Source organism: Microcaecilia unicolor, chromosome 6 (genome assembly GCF_901765095.1).
Source record: "Microcaecilia unicolor chromosome 6, aMicUni1.1, whole genome shotgun sequence".
Lineage (NCBI taxonomy): Eukaryota > Metazoa > Chordata > Amphibia > Gymnophiona > Siphonopidae > Microcaecilia > Microcaecilia unicolor.
The window spans coordinates 21,945,189-21,961,774 of record NC_044036.1 but is presented as its reverse complement, the minus strand read 5'-3'; the positions used below and the strand labels follow the sequence as shown (position 1 = coordinate 21,961,774).

Below are 16,586 nucleotides of genomic sequence, written 5' to 3'. Positions count from 1 at the left end.
TACAAATGTAACAAAAATAAAATAGATACTATTGGAGATTCTACATGGAATGTTGCTATTCCACTAGCAACATTCCATGTAGAAGGCTGCGCAGGCTTCTGTTTCTGTGAGTCTGACGTCCTGCACGTACGTGCAGGATGTCAGACTCACAGAAGCAGAAGCCTGCGCGGCCACATTGGTGACTGCAAGGGCCGGCTTCTACATGGAATGTTGCTAGTGGAATAGCAACATTCCATGTAGAATCTCAAATAGTAGCAACAGTGGAGGAGTGGCCTAGTGGTTAGGGTGGTGGACTTTGGTCCTGAGGAACTGAGTTCAATTCCCACTTCAGGCACAGGCAGCTCCTTGTGACTCTGGGCAAGTCACTTAACACTCCATTGCCCCATGTAAGCCGCATTGAACCTGGCATGAGTGGGAAAGCAAGGGGTACAAATGTAACAAAAAATAAAAAAATAAATTTTACTCTCCCACTCACTGTTCATCACAACACACTGTGGGAACACCTTTTTCTAACCACATCTAAAAGTATGCTCCTTTTCGACAGTTCTCATGTGGGTAAATGGCTTGGGAAACTGCCCTCTTCATGTTTTAATTTCAGGGTTACCCAAGCTCCAAGATAGTGCGACAGTCAGACGGTACAGAATTTGATGCTCTGTTTTACATACTAGGCATTCACTGTACTGCACTGCTTTGCAAAGTAACTTCTCAGCTGTTTTAAGTTTTACATGTCCTCATTTTGGTGTGCATGTGCCTCGGTGAGAGTTGATTTTGATTTCCCCCCCCCCCCCCTAAGGGACTAGGACCCAAGTTTTGTGAATGCCCTTCCAGTGTGGGTTATTGAAATTCAGGTTTGATAGCTTGTTCAGAATAAGAGATCAGGAACCAAACATCTAAAATGAAAAGTGTTGTTGCTATAAGTCATATGGCTGTAGCTTCTAATAGCAGTCTGAAAACATAACATCATTAGAACAGCATAATGGAAAAACTCCAGGTCTGTTTGCTAATAGGAAAATGCGAGAGGCATAGAACACAATACAACGTTACTGTCTTCGTAATTATTTGAAATTAAAGTTGCATCTTGCATTAGCAAGCACATTAAGACTTTATGACTGCAAATATGATATGAAATCCACTGACCTAACCAAGAACTGGTGATGTAAATAAAGCATTATTGACAGTGCATGACCATATAATCCTGAGATCACTAGAGAATGTTAAGGGAGTGGAGGAGTGGCCTTGTGGTTAGAGCCCCGGCCTTGCAATCCAGAGGTGGCCGGTTCAGAGCCCACTGCTGCTCCTTGTGACCTTGGGCAAGTCACTTAACCTTCCATTGCCTCAGGTACAAACTTAGATTGTGAGCCCTCCTGGCACAGAGAAATATCCAGTGTACCTGAATGTAACTCACCTTGAGCTACTACTGAAAAAGGTGTGAGCAAAATCTAAACAAATAAAGATTCTAGAATTCTAAAGAGTAACAAGATTCCAGGCAGAAGTGTAGCAACATTCCAGGTAGAACCCCAAAGAGTAACAAGATTCCAGAATCCCAAAGAGTAAGGAGTGGCCTTGTGGTTAGAGCACCGGTCTTGCAATCCAGAGGTGGCCGGTTCAGAGCCCACTGCTGCTCCTTGTGACCTTGGGCAAGCCACTGAACCCTCCATTGCCTCAGGTACAAACTTAGATTGTGAATCCTCCTGGGACAGAGAAATATCCAGAGCACCTCAATGTAACTCACCTTGAGCTACTACTGAAAAAGGTGTGAGCAAAATCTAAATAAATAAACAAAGATTCTAGAATTCTAAAGAGTAACAAGATTCCATGCAGAATTTCAAAGTGTAGCAACATTCCAGGTAGAACCCCCCCCCCCCCCCCAAAGAGTAACAAGATTCCAGAATCCCAAAGAGTAAGGAGTGGCCTAAGGGTTGGATCACCAGTCTTGCAGTCCAGAGGTGGTGGGTTCAAATCCCACTGCTGCTCCTTGTGATCTTGGGCAAGTCATTTAACCCTCCATTGCCTCAGGTCCAAACTTAGATTGTCAGCCCTCCTGAGACAGAGAAATATGCAGAGTACCTGAATGTAACTCACCTTGAGCTACTACTGAAAAAGGTGTGAGCAAAATTTAAATAAATAAATACTAGTTTTAGATTCTGTTGCTATTTGAGATTCTACATGGAATATTGCTATTCCACTAGCAACGTTCCATATAGAAGCCTGCCCTTGCAGATCAGCAATGCGGCCGCGCAGGCTTCTGTTTCTGTGAGTCTGACGTCCTGCACGTACGTGCAGGACGTCAGACTCACAGAAACAGAAGCCTGCGCGGCCGCGTTGCTGATCTGCAAGGGCAGGCTTCTACATGGAATGTTGCTAGTGGAGGAGTAGCCTAGTGGTTAGAGCAGTGGGACATGGAATGTTGCTACTATTTGAGATTCTATACAGAATGTTGCTAGTGGAGGAGTGGCCTAGTGGTTAGAGCACCGGTCTTGCAATCTAGAGGTGGCCGGTTCAAATCCCATTGCTGCTCCTTGTGATCTTGGGCAAGTCATTTAACCCTCCATTGCCTCAGTTGCAAACTTAGATTGTGAGCCCTCCAGGGACAGAGAAATATCCAGCATACCTGAATGTATGTTACTATGTAACGCACCTTGAGCTACTACTGAAAAAGGTTATGAACAAAATCTAAATAAATATATCTGCTCACTTTGTATTTGGACTAGCTCACTACACACCATTCCCTGGATTCTATATATCACACCCACCTTTGTGCATATAATGGAAGCAGGAAGCGCAAATCAATCTCATGCATATTCATTATGGAAATCTTGAAAACTCAACTGGGTGGTGGCCCTCAAGGTCCATGGTTGCTCAGCCCTGGCTTAGAGGATCACTACTAGCATGACTCATGATCCACTTATAAAAGTCAACTATGTATTTATCTGGATTCAGTTCATGCTTTTTAGTTGCACTTCAAGGCACATTACATTCGGGAACAGTAGGTGTTTTCCCTGTCCCTTGAGGGCTCACAATGTAGAGCCTGGATTTTCAGTCACCACAGTAACCGTATTGATTTTAATCTGTGTAAGTGGTGGCACTGAAAATATGGATACTGCAGTCACTGTACTGGCACTGTCCATTTAGTTTCAGCCTGCTGCTCGTTAGGTTTAAACTGGACACCTATAAATAGGCACATGGGGGGGGGGGGCTGCTAGGAGCCTATTCTGTAAAAGAATTTCTAATAGAATACTAGTTTGACTGCTTAAATATGCACTTAAAAGTTGGGTGCTAGAATTGCATCAGTCATAAAACTGATGTGAGTCTTAGGGGTCCTTTTACTAAGGTGCGCCGAAAAATGGCCTGCACTGTGTAGGCACATGCATTGGATGCGTGCAGGACCATTTTTCACCGCGCCTGCAAAAAAGGCCTCTTTTTTGGGGGGGTTGAAAATGGACGTGCGGCAAAATAAAAAATTGGCACACGTCCGTTTTTGGCCTGAGACCTTACTGCAACCCACTGACTTAGCGGTAAGGTCTCACGCATTAACTGGGGTGGTAATCGTCAGCACACATACACTGCCTATTACTGCCCAGTTAATGCCACTCACCAGAATGGCCACTGTCTTGATCTTATCCTCTTCTCAAACTGCTCACTCTCCAGTTTCTGTGCCTCAACTCTTCCCCTCTCTGACCATCATCGGATAACTTTCGTAACCTTGGGGTCATCTTCGACTCCTCCCTCTCCTTCTCTGCACATATTCAGCAGACTGCTAAAACCTGTCGTTTTTTTCTCTATATCACCAAAATTCGCCCTTTCCTTTCTGAGCACACTACCAAAACCCTCATCCACGCTTATCACCTCTCGCTTAGACTATTGCAACTTGCTTCTCACAGGTCTCCCACTTAGCCATCTCTCTCCTCTTCAATCTGTTCAAAATTCTGCTGCATGACTAACATTCTGCCAGTGTCGTTATGCTCATATTAGCCCTCTCCTCAAGTCACTTCACTGGCTTCCTGTCCGTTTCCGCATACAGTTCAAACTCCTCTTATTGACCTATAAGTGCATTCACTCTGCAGCTCCTCAGTACCTCTCCACTCTCATTTCTCCCTACAATCCTCCTTGAGAACTCCGTTCATTGGGTAAATCTCTCTTATCTGCACCCTTCTCCTCCACTGCTAACTCCAGACTCCGTTCCTTTTATCTTGCTGCACCATATGCCTGGAATAGACTTCCTGAGCCAGTACGTCAAGCTCCAATTCTGGCCGTCTTCAAATCTATGCTAAAAGCCCACCTTTTTGATGCTGCTTTTAACTCCTAACCCTTATTATCTTGTTCAGAACCCTTATTTTATCATCCTCACTTTAATATTCCCTTATCTCTTGTTTGTCCTGTTTGTCTGTCCAATTAGATTGTAAGTTCTGTCGAGCAGGGACTGTCTCTTCATGTTCAAGTGTACAGCGCTGCGTACATCTAGTAGAAATGATAAGTAGTAGTAGTAGTGTTATGTTAGGCAAGAGTAGTGGGAACCACAGCCAAAGCCGGACAAACTTCTACAGTCTGTGTCCCGCAAATGGTAAAAGACAGGTGAAGCTCCAGCAATTGCAGTGTTGTAGATCACGTCACGTGCTGCAAGTGGGGGTACTGGGCAGCTCAGGGGGGAAGGGAAGACATATTGACTGGTAAGTTGAATACTGTCAGCAATACTTGGGGTAGAAATCAAACATATAAACGGCGAGTGACCGACTCACTCGCAAATGCGCAGTAGAGACTTCCTTCTCTGTCCCGCCCCCGCGTCAATACGTGATGACGAGGGCGGGACAGAGAGGGAAACTGCACCACCGAGGTTGATACCGCTCCCCACCCCACCCGAGGTCGCCGCTACCGTTACACCCCCCCCCACACACACACCCGACCCGGGCCCTCTCTCCGCTACTAAACTTACACATCCATTCGCCGGAACGCAGCACGCACATCAGCTGAGCTGCTGTCGGCCTTCCTTCCCTGCCTGTGTCCCGCCCTCGCTGACGTTACGTCACAGGAGGGCGGGACACAGGCAGAGAAGGAAGGGCCGACGGCAGCTCAGCTGATGTGCGTGCTGCGTTCCGGCGAATGGATGTGTAAGTTTAGTAGTGGAGAGAGAGAGGGCCCAGGCCGGGTAGAGGGATGGCGGCGACTCCGGGGGGGGGGGGAACGGTAGCGGTGGCGACCTCGTGGGGAGGGAGGGAGGGAGGGAGGGGGAAGGAAGGAAGGAAACCCCAATACCAGCCCGTTTTTACGGGCTCAACGGCTAGTACGGTTATAACCAAGACTCCATCATGTTTGCTGCTTATATGGTTTGCATTGTGGAGACTTGACAACCAGCATGTGTGGCTGGGGCCCGCACAGAGTGGTGGGCATGGTTCTTGCCACCTTGTTGAACAGACTAGATGGACTGTGCAGGGAGTGGAGGAGTAACCTAGTGGTTAGTGCAGTGGACTTTGATCCCGGGGAACTGAGTTCAATTCCCACTTCAGGCACAGGCAGCTCCTTGTGACTCTGGGCAAGTCACTTAACCCTCCATTGCCCCCAGTACAAAATAAGTACCTGAATATATGTAAACCGCTTCGAATGTACTTGCAAAAACCTCAGAAAGGCAGTATATCAAGTCCCATTTCCCTTTATCTGCCACCATATACTGTGTTACTGTGACATAGATAGAAATCAACAAGGACAGGCAGAAGTTACAACTAAGCAGAATATAAATTAACATAAATAATCAACTTGGTAAAATGAGATAAAATACAACAACATCATAAAGCAGAGACCTAAATAAAACCTCCACTTGGTTGGTATCTTCTGGGGAGTCAGACTTTACTGGGGTTCTTAGAAACCTCCCAGGAAGATATATCCAAGAGGGCTACCCTGGATGTTTTTAGAGAGCAGAACAAATTATTGGTTATTAAAGTAAATGTAAAGATCATTTATTTTGTGGCCAGATGATTCAAAACCTTTTGGATGTTTCTCAGTTTAGTCAATTGCATAGAAGATCCTTCTCGCAAACGAACAAACAAAAAAAGCACAGGTGCTGGCTATTGGGATTCTTTCTACCTGCGTTTACCTTGTAAATGTATAATTACCTATCAGTGCAATCATATTGTGTGTTTTTTTAAATTTTAATCCATTGCAATTGAATATATTTTTGCAGACTAAAGGATCATGATTTTCCTTTTCTCTTTAGTGTGGGTTGGGGATAGGGATGTTATGTTTTTTATTACATTTCTACCCCGCACTTTCCCACTCATGGCAGGCAATAGAGGGTTAAATGACTTGCCTAGAGTCACAAGGAACTGCCTGTGCCGGGAATCAAACTCAGTTCCTCAGTTCCCCAGGACCAAAGTCCACCACCCTAACCACTAGGCCACTCCTCCACTCATGTAAGAGTCATGTAAGGTTTATTGCTGCTGATCAGTTAGGAGCTCTTTATAAAGGCGCGGTAGGGTCTGCATGGGTAGCACACACCAAATCGGCCCTACTGCCAGGGTAGCTTGAGAGCTCGGAGGTAGTTCCAACATTGGTGCATGCGGTTTCCCGCAGTAGAAACTCATTTTCTACCATGGGGGGGGGGGGCGTTCCCAGTGGTAATCGGCAGAGCGGCCACATGCTGCCCAGTTACCACGGGGTTAGCACATGAGCCCTTACCACCTCCTAAATAGGTGGCAGTAAGGGCTCAGGCAGTAAATACCCACCCGCTAATTTTAATATTAGCGCATGGCCGTTTACTGCCCCATTTAAAAAAAAGGCTTTTTCCCACTGCGATAAAAAGTGACCCAGCACATGCCAGCTTCACGTGTCAAAACTAGCGCAGGCCTCTTTTTACCGCTGCATAGTAAAAGGGCCCCTTAGATATTTCCTGATTTTTCTTATTACATTCTTTGAACATGACTCATTAAAATCTTGATTTGCAGGTCAAATCGCTAATGGACGTTGAGCACCTACTGCAGAACTTTATGATAATGCCAGGAAGGGCTTGGGACAGATTGGGGTGGGGCAGAAGTTCTCATTACTATGATGCACATTAGCTGCAAATCTAACAGATAACATTGGAGAAAAGTCGGCTGAGGGGTGATATGATAGAAGTCTACAAGATAATGAGCGGAGTAGAGCGGACAGATGTGAAGCGTTTGTTTACACTTTCAAACAACAACAAAACCAGGGGACACAAGATGAAGCTAGAATATGGTAGATTTAAAGCAAATAGGAAAAAGATTTTCTTTACTCAGCGTGTAGTTGGACTCTGGAACTCGTTGCCGGAAAATGTAGTGACAGCAGCTGGCTTTACGGAATTTAAAGGGGGTTTGGACAGATTCCTGAGGGAAAAGTCCATTGAACATTATTAAGAATTAAGTGTGTGTGTGTGTGTGTGGGGGGGGGGGGGGGGGGTTGCCGAGTTCTTGAAGCCAAGATTGGCCGCTGTCGGAGACAGGATGCTGGGCTTGATGGACCCTTGGTCTTTTCCCAGTATGACGGTGCTTATGTGCTTATTGGACAGCTAACTATGCCTTTGCTGAATAAGGCTGCTAACAAAATCAACTCCGGTTCTGCCGTGATTCCACTTACGGACCACCCCGGCACTCAGGAGATAATGCTGCAATGGTGTCCCTAGATTTTCAGTGGTACTATGTAACTGTGTGCTGCTGAAAATCCGAGGCTCACCTGGGCAGTAGGAGATAACCCATTATGAGCCCTCCCACTGAAGATCCGGCCCGAACCAGCTTCTCCCTACTGTTTTCACCCTTCCTCTTAATCATAAGCAGCTGCTCTTGAAGTGCTGGCACCCTGAACCTTTGTTCACAGTGGCTCAGGAATTTTTTAACCCTCTCGTTTGTCCCAGACATCACAAGACAATCCATGGTCAGAGGCCACAGGCTATAGATTCCATCACAATCTGCCACATGTGGACTCCAGTCTGGCCAGCGGGTTTGCTGTTTCACAGTAGTTCAGACTTCTGAGACCTGTGAAGGTTTTTCCCAGAAGCATCACCACCAACTCATAGCACAAGGGCCAGGAACCAGGCTTGGGAACTGAATCTGCCTCTCCCACATCACTGAGCCCATTAGACAACCTTATTTTAAAGTATAAACATCTAGGGACTCATTAATTCAAGATTTGAGCTGTATTGTCCGTATCAAAAATAGTAAAGTGCTTTCATTAATAAATCTAATGTAGTTTTTGTGCCAGAGTAAAACCAGTGCAAAACTTTATTCAGGGATTCCTCTAGTTTCTTTATTGCCCCTAATAAACATATTACACTTCAGCCCAGTTCACATAATAGCTGCTCTGACATTATAAAATTGTGTGAGCAGCACACCAGATCTGGTTAAATAATGGTGAAAATCCAAAGGAAACCCAAAGTATAGTGATGCCTCATTTTCAAAGAGGAGACAAATCCTAAATGAGAAGGTTTTCAGCCAACCAGCCTTTCCACAATGGAGCAGAAACCTGTCACGGAGGGGTGGGGGGTGCTGAAGGGAATTAGATGTGGCAAAAAGAAACGGCATCAGTACACACGGTAATAAATGAATGTTACAGACATCATTGGGGAGATCAGTGCTAAGAAATGAGGATGGGCAGCCTCCACTGACGGGTGAGCCAGTAAATGGCAGCCAAAGAGAACCTCCAAGTGATAACCCAACTGTCGTGAAAGCCTTTCATTGACAGCTCTGGCTGCACACAAACGAGTTCAGTCAGTGTATGAAGAAACTCACTCCCATGAAACCTGCTTCCACCACACCTTATGCATTAAGAAAACCTCTTTTTGAAGAACACAAATATCATCGTTTTTGCTCATATTATTCCATCGGCACTGAGAACAAAAGATACGGGGCCGCCCTTGTTCAAAAATTTCACTCCAACATTACATTTTCCCCAAACCTCAGAGGCCACATCTGACACATGCAGAAGGAAATACAGAGTACGAACGTATATTTTTATATCAGATTGATCCTATTTCTATCACATGCATTATGTTGTTTATGCATTTACAAACAAGGATAGAAAAAAAAGCTGAGCATTTAGTTCAATTAAATACCCTGTATTACTCATTGGATATTTGTAGAACAGGGGATTATTTTTTGCTCCATAACAAGATTTTTTTTATCACATCAGAACACATTGTTAGTGACGAGAATCTGCATTTTCATATTTCAATTCATGCAAATGGGTTTCTCAGTTATAATATTGTGGTGACATTCATGCAGCCCCATGTAGGGCAGAAAATCTGTCTACCAGTTCTAGTGCCTGAACTATATTACAACTCCCATAGGCAAGAAGAAATATTAACAGCGTCCTGATCTGAAATAACACAACAAATACACACAGCCTGATTTTGCATAGGATACTTTGGGACTCTTTTACAAAGGCATGTAAGGTTCCTATGTGTGCAGGGCAAGGCCACCCCGGCTCCGCCCCCCTACTGCTGCTACCCCCTGTCGCTCCCCCCGCCGCTGCAGTCCGCGGTCTCACCTGCCTGCCTCCATGGCTCTGGGCCCCCTGCATTCAAAGTGGCAGTCGCAGATCGCCTCTCTTCTGGCCTTCCCTCCCTGTGTCCCGCCCTCGTCTGATGTAACTTCCAGTTTCCGCGAGGGCGGGACACAGGGAGGGAAGGCCTGAAGGGAGGCGATCTGTGACTGCCGCTTTGAATGCAGAGGGCCCGGAGCCGAGGAGGCAGGCAGGCGAGACCAGGGACTGCAGCGCCGGCGGCCTGACCCCGGCACCGGGCCCCCCTTGGAGGCCCAGGCCCAGGGAATTTTGCCCCCCCCTGCTCCCCCTCTCAGCGGTCCTGTATGTGCGTCCAGCGTGCACCAAATCAGCATTACCGCCTGGCTACCATGTGCCCCGGGCAGTAATTCTGAATTTTGTGCACGCCAAAAACACGCAGTATTTTCTACCACGGGGTGCTTACCTGGAGATAACAGGAGTTGACACGTGAGACCTCACCACTAAGTCAATGGGTGACAATGGACGCACGCTGGTTTTCATTATGCCGCAAGTCCATTTTCCGACCCATTAAAATAATCCCTTTTTTCCAGACGTGATACAATAAGGGTCTGATGCGCACCAAAAACATGCGCCCACACTGCCACAGGCCAGTTTTTGGCGCGCCTTTGTAAAAGGGCCTCTTAGATAGGAATTGGGACATATAGATAGTGTACTCTTTTTTGTCTGTTTTACAGGAATCAAAATTATACATGTGAGAGTTAACCATTAGACCACACCTCTTCCCTAAAATGATGTAAGAATTTGAGGAAAATCCCAGTTTGATTGGCGGGTTCCCAAGAATACACTCCACCTTACGAAGTTTACATTGTAGCAGAAAATGCAATAATGAATGGGAAAATAAACTAGCCAGAGCAGGACCAGGCCAAAGACATGAATCATTTCTAGATCCAGCAAAAGAGATCTGAAAACTTATGGCAGTTCCCTCACAGATAAGCACATTACTGTGTTTTAGCAGAAAACTAAGCCTGGCAAATCACCTTCAGCAGAGCAAGTGGGAGATTCGTTTTGTTACTCTTAAAACCTTCCTTCCCAAGAGGCATCTTTCGCAACCTGGTACAATCGATGACATTGAGTCATCTAGATTATTGCAATGCGCTGTATGCTGGTTGTAAAGAATATATCATCAAGAAACTTCAGACAGCCCAGAACACCGCACCTAGACTCATATTTGGAAAGTCAAAATACGAAAGTGCAAAACCCCTAAGAGAAGCTCCACTGGCTCCCAGTCAAGGAACGTTCTGTCTTCAAGGTTTGCACTCTGGTTCATAAGGTCTTTCATGGAAATGCTCCGGCATACATGTTAGACCTTATTGATTTACCACCCAGGAACGCTAAAAGATGAGCACGCACATTCCTGGGACTTCACTTCCCTAGCTGTAAAGGCCTAAAATACAAACTAGCACATGCATCCTGCTTTTCCTACATTGGTGCACAGCTGTGGAATGCATTTCCACGTCATCTGAAATCTATTCATGACCTCATCAACTTTCCAAAATCACTAAAAACGTTTCTTTTTAACAAGACTTACCATAGTGATCAACAATAGGAAGCCTAACACATCATCAATTACTTAATAATCTTACTGTTTTCTGATATGTTTTTGAATTGATTATATCCATTATGTTACACCTGTTCTTTATGTAATCAATTGTTTATCTACTTTTGATTGACGCTTGCTATGATGCATTATTGTAAGCCACATTGAGTCTGCAAATAGGTGGGAAAATGTGGGATACAAATGCAACAAATAAATAAAATAAATAAATGCTATTTGGCTCCATTCCAAACCGCTCAGGAGTCCTTTTACAAAGCCGCGGTAAAAAGTGGCCTGTGATGATGTGGATGCATCTTTTAGGCGTGCTCTGGGCCACTTTTTTTTTTTACTGTGGCTGGGAAAAAGGCTATTTTTTAATGGGTCAGGAAACGGCCTGCGCTTATATTAAAACTAGCACGTGCCTATTTATGGCCTGAGCCCTTACCACCACCCATTGACCTAGCGGTAAGGGATCACACGCTACCCACATGGTAACCATGCAGCCGCTGACTGTTACCACCAGGAACGCGCCCCAGGGTAGAAAATAAAAAATTCTTTTCTACCACTGGATTCGTTACGCGCCAAACTCAGAATTACTGCTGGGCACATGCGCTACCCCAGCGGAAGTGCCGATTGGGCACGCAGCCTGCGCGTTAGCCCCCCCTGCACCTTTGTAAAAGGGCCCCTCAAAGCATTCAATTCAGGGGCGTAGCTAGGTGGGTTCATGGGCCCCCACAGATTAAGCCCTGGCCCCCTCTACATTTGACCCCCCCCCAGCCACCGACCCCCATGCCACCGCCGACCCCCCACCCCCCGTCGCCACCGCCACAGGTACCTTTGCTGGTGGGGGTCCCCAACCCCCGCCAGCCGAAGAATCTTCTTCAGCGCCGGTCGACTCTGGCGCCTTCGCTGATGATCTCTTTCTGACGCCTTATGTCCTGCATGCACATCCTGCACGGGGCTACATACAGGACATGCACGCAGGACGTAAATAGTCAGAAAGAGATCATCAGCAAAGGCGCCAGAATCGACTGGCGCTGAAGAAGACTCTTCGGCTGGCGGGGGTTGGGGACCCCCGCCAGCAAAGGTACCTGCGGCGGCTGCGACAGGGGAGGGTCGGCAGCGGCGGTGGGGTCGGCGGCTGGGGGAGGCGGGCTAAACAGTGCCCCTCCCCACCTCGGGCTTTGGACCCTCCTCCCGCCGAGCTCTGGCTACGCCCCTGATTCAATCTGTAATGAATTCTCATTTAAATTCCAGAAGACCTGCTCTGCACATCTAGGAAATTAGCCACTTTTTAACAAGTTCTTTTTTATTTTGCTTTGCAGCAACAGCGTCGTCTTGACCTCCTGACCATAACCAACCCCTGTGAGTAACCTAGCAAATTGTGATCTCTATTGTGTTCTTAAAGAGATGCTCGTCTGAATGCATGTGTTTTCCTTCCTGACATGCAAAATGAAGAACGCTATATCCCAGAAAACCTTTAACATAATAGCAAGTGACAGCTATGTTGTGTTTGGCAAAGCCCCGGGCTGTTATCTGTTCACAGAGCTGCCTCTCCAGCCTTTTACTCTCTGATTTGAAACAATGATATTTCTTTAAGCCTCGTGGGGTTATAGTTTGAGGGATGTCAACAGGGCAGAATGACGTAGAATTCGCAGCATGTGGTATTTGAGTACACTTTGAATTATTCAATTGTATCACACAGAAGGACAAGTGATTGGTTCAGGCTTTTGTGTGTGATGTATTTTATGACGTTACAGTCAAACGTATTAATGAGCTTTTAAAAACCTGATTGCTTTTAGAGGTGTAGGAGAAACGTAGTGTGCCATTTTGGAGAATATCAAAATATTGATAGTGGGGGGGTTTTGATGCTCTGAGGGGTGTGGGGGGTGAGGGGGGGGGTGGACTTTGTGGGTAAGGGTTGTGTGGATATTCCTAAAACTGTTGAAAAAGTTGAAGTTACTGATTGTTTAGGGTATCTTGTTGACATTTGGTATCAAATATTTTCCTCGGGCTGAGGAGATAAGTCCTCGTTGGATCTCATGTACTGATTTTGCTCGATGGTTTTTGCTGATGTTTGTACATTTGTCAATGTTCAATAAAATCTTCCAGAAATTAAAAAAAAAAAAATATTGATAATAAATCTTTCACCGATATCACTGTTTACATAAATCTTTCACCGATATCACTGTTTATTTTATATGGATCTGACGGAATAGTTTTGTTTGTTTGAAATCTGAAATTAAAGGGTGCTCATTATGGGGTCCTTTTACTAAGGTGCGCTGAAAACTGGCCTGCGGTAGTGTAGACGTGTGTTTTGGGCGCATGCAGAATTATTTTATAGCGCACCTAAAAAAATGCCTTTTCAAAATTTTTGCCGAAAACAGACATGCGGCAAAGTGAAAATTGCCGCGTCCATTTTGGGTCTGAGACCTTAACCGCAAGCCATTGACCTAGCGGTAAGGTCTCATGCGGTAATTGGGCGGTAATGGTCTACGTGCGTCAAATGCCACTTGATGCCCGCAGCTGCCGCATGCCAGAAAATAAAAGATATTTTTCAGACGCGCATAGTGGACGCGCGCCAAAATTGAAATCGCCACAAGGGCCATGCCGTAACTCCAATTTGGCACACCTTGGGTGCGTGTAGGCGCCTACGCAGCTTAGTAAAAGGGCCCCTATATTATCTCAACCACAAAGCAGAAATAATCCAGAAGTAAAGCTATCTTCCATGAAAAATGTGTAAATGTGGTATTAATGCATATTCACTCCCAGCTCACTTTCCAGCGCAAATACAAACAGGGAGTGATTCTAATCTGAAGCTACACTAAGAATCGTAATGAACTGTGTGTACAAGACATACAGATAAAACACTCTCTTCCAGATATCCAGCTAGAATACTTGTGAACAAAATAATGAGGTTTCGTACCTGCAATGTGCAGAAAATTAAGGTAAAAGATCATTTTGGGGAACTGCTTTGTGAATATGTGGTAGAGAAAACTGTGTTCTGATTTCCCCTTATTAACCGTGTTAAAAGAAGCACTTGAACGGGACAGATTTTGAAGGCCACTGGCCACAGCATCACTTTTCATAGGGTTTACAATTATGTTAATGTCTGCTTAAGGCGTTCGCTGATAAAAGCAATATAAAGTGAAATCACAGCTTCAGGAGGGGGCCTCTTTTTGTAGCTTTTGTTTTGCCTGTTTTTGCCGTAAAAAAATCAAAAGCAAAGTGGGTTGAAAGGAAAATAAAAACTGAAGGTTATACTTTGAATCAATGCTGATGATAAAGTGACATTTTTTTGTACCACTGAACTGAATAAAAGAAAGAAACTTAGAAAATGGGGCATAGAGAGCGACCCGGGGAGCGACCCTTTGCGCCCTCGCCCTCTGACGCCATGTGCCACGAGGAGAAGAATCGGGGAACCCCCGCCCGCTATAAAAAGGTAAAATTACCTGCTGTCCGCTCCGAGTTGTAACGACCTGGTGTCTCAGTGAGTAGCTGCAGTAGACGCTTAAATAAACGTCGAAATAAACGCCTTTAAGGCCGTTCAAAATTTTTTTTTTTTTTTTTTTTTAACGGAGCCAGCGGGAGGGGGGAGAAAAGGAGGGACCTGGCACCACCAGGTTTGCACTTGCTCAAAAGAGCCCTCAACCCCAGGCACTCAACAAAACCTAAAAATTAGGCTTGGAGGCCTAGCCAGAGCTGCTGCTGTGTGTGACCACCACCTGCTGAGATAGAGAACATACTGAGGAGTTTCCGGCAGCACATGACCACATATAGGGAGGCAAAAGTTTGCTCTCTATCTCCACCTGCTGGTAGATGGACACAACCCACCAGTCTATGGATTGATCAGCTTGATGATATGGAATTGATATTTTAAACTGTGATGGAGATGGTGGATTCTGTATTGTGAGGCCTAACATATCTTTATATGCTTGTGCTTCTGCCAAGTGGCCCATGCCACTGATCTTTCCTGTTTTGACACTGGAAGCCGGAGAGGTAGGATTTGTTTATCTCTTTGCTAAAAGGAAGCCATGCATAAGGCAGCTAATGGGCAGTCTAAATCAAACACCCTTGAAAACCATTTGTTTTACTGTTGTGATCACAGAGCAGAGCTCTGAATAACTTAGAGACCCTATATGCAAATGGGAGTTTAGCATTAATGCTCCCATTAAATGCGCATTAATACATATGTTCACTAACAGCCACACATTAAGTGACACATGCTATTTACACGCCCATTTAGCTTTCCTGCCAAGGAGCTGGCAGTAATATTAAAACATATGTAAATGTCCACCAGTTTTAAGAACATATTTATTACCTCATTAGGTATTATTAAGGCTGGGTGTACCTAAAAGGCTTTCTGCAGCCTACTAAAGCCAGCAACATTAATATACGTATATAGGCTGCATTAACTTTGGCCTCAAGCGCTCAAATCATCCTGAAATATGTGAGGGTCAGAGTGTCATTTTTGATTTGATACCGCAATCAGTAGGACGGATAACAGCTGCTGGAGAAATGGGGGGGGGGGAGGGGGAGAGGCTGGAAGGATGGATTTTATAGGCCTGGAGCATGATTTCTTGTTCTTTCTGGGGGTAGAGAACGGGGGATCGTAAGTCTATATTTCAGTCTCCTGTTGAGAGAGAGACATGTTTCTGTGTGCTAATTGTTGTCTTGGTTTGGGTCAATTAGTGCAAGGAACCCATATGGCGTGGAGGAGTGGCCTAGTGGTTAGGGTGGTGGCCTTTGTTTCCTGGGGAACTGAGGAACTGAGTTGGATTCCCACTTCAGGCACAGGCAGCTCCTTGTGACTCTGGGCAAGTCACTTAACCCTCCATTGCCCCATGTAAGCCGCATTGAGCCTGCCATGAGTGGGAAAGTGCAGGGTACAAATGTAACAAAAATAAAATTGGAGATTCTACATGGAATGTTGCTACTATTGGAGATTCTACATGGAATGTTGCTATTCCACTAGCAACATTCCATGCGCAGGCTTCTGTTTCTGTGAGTCTGACGTCCTGCACGTACGTGCAGGACGTCAGACTCACAGAAGCAGAAGCCTGCGCGGCCACATTGGTGATCTGCAAGGGCCGACTTCTAGTGGAATAGCAACATTCCATGTAGAATCTCAAATAGTAGCAACAGTGGAGGAGTGGCCTAGTGGTTAGGATGGTGGCCTTTGGTCCTGAGGAACTGAGTTCAATTCCCACTTCAGGCACAGGCAGCTCCTTGTGACTCTGGGCAAGTCACTTAACACTCCATTGCCCCATGTAAGCCGCATTGAGCCTGCCATGAGTGGGAAAGCGCGGGGTACAAATGTAGCAAAAAAAAAGTGCTGATCGTGATAGCATTGCCTTGGCTGTTTTTAACACAAGCATGGCAATGCTGCTGTATTCTACATAACAGTTTAGTGCAGGGGTGGGCAACCGTTATACGCAGAGGGCCCCATGAATGTCCCTAGTCGCTGCTGACAAAACTCAGTTTGATGACAGAATGTTAATACCGGAGTGGTCTTTTACTGTATAGT

The 16,586-nt window shown here is 45.6% G+C and overlaps 1 protein-coding gene across 1 annotated transcript in view; it reads left to right on the top strand.

Moving 5' to 3' along the window:
• The window catches only part of AGBL4 (ATP/GTP binding protein like 4), a 2,274,308-nt gene that overhangs the window by 1,030,438 nt on the left and 1,227,284 nt on the right, over nucleotides 1–16,586 (top strand). The window contains exon 6 of the mRNA XM_030206027.1: nucleotides 12,385–12,424. Coding sequence (XP_030061887.1) covers nucleotides 12,385–12,424 — 40 coding nt within the window. The remainder of the gene's footprint in view (nucleotides 1–12,384; nucleotides 12,425–16,586) is intronic.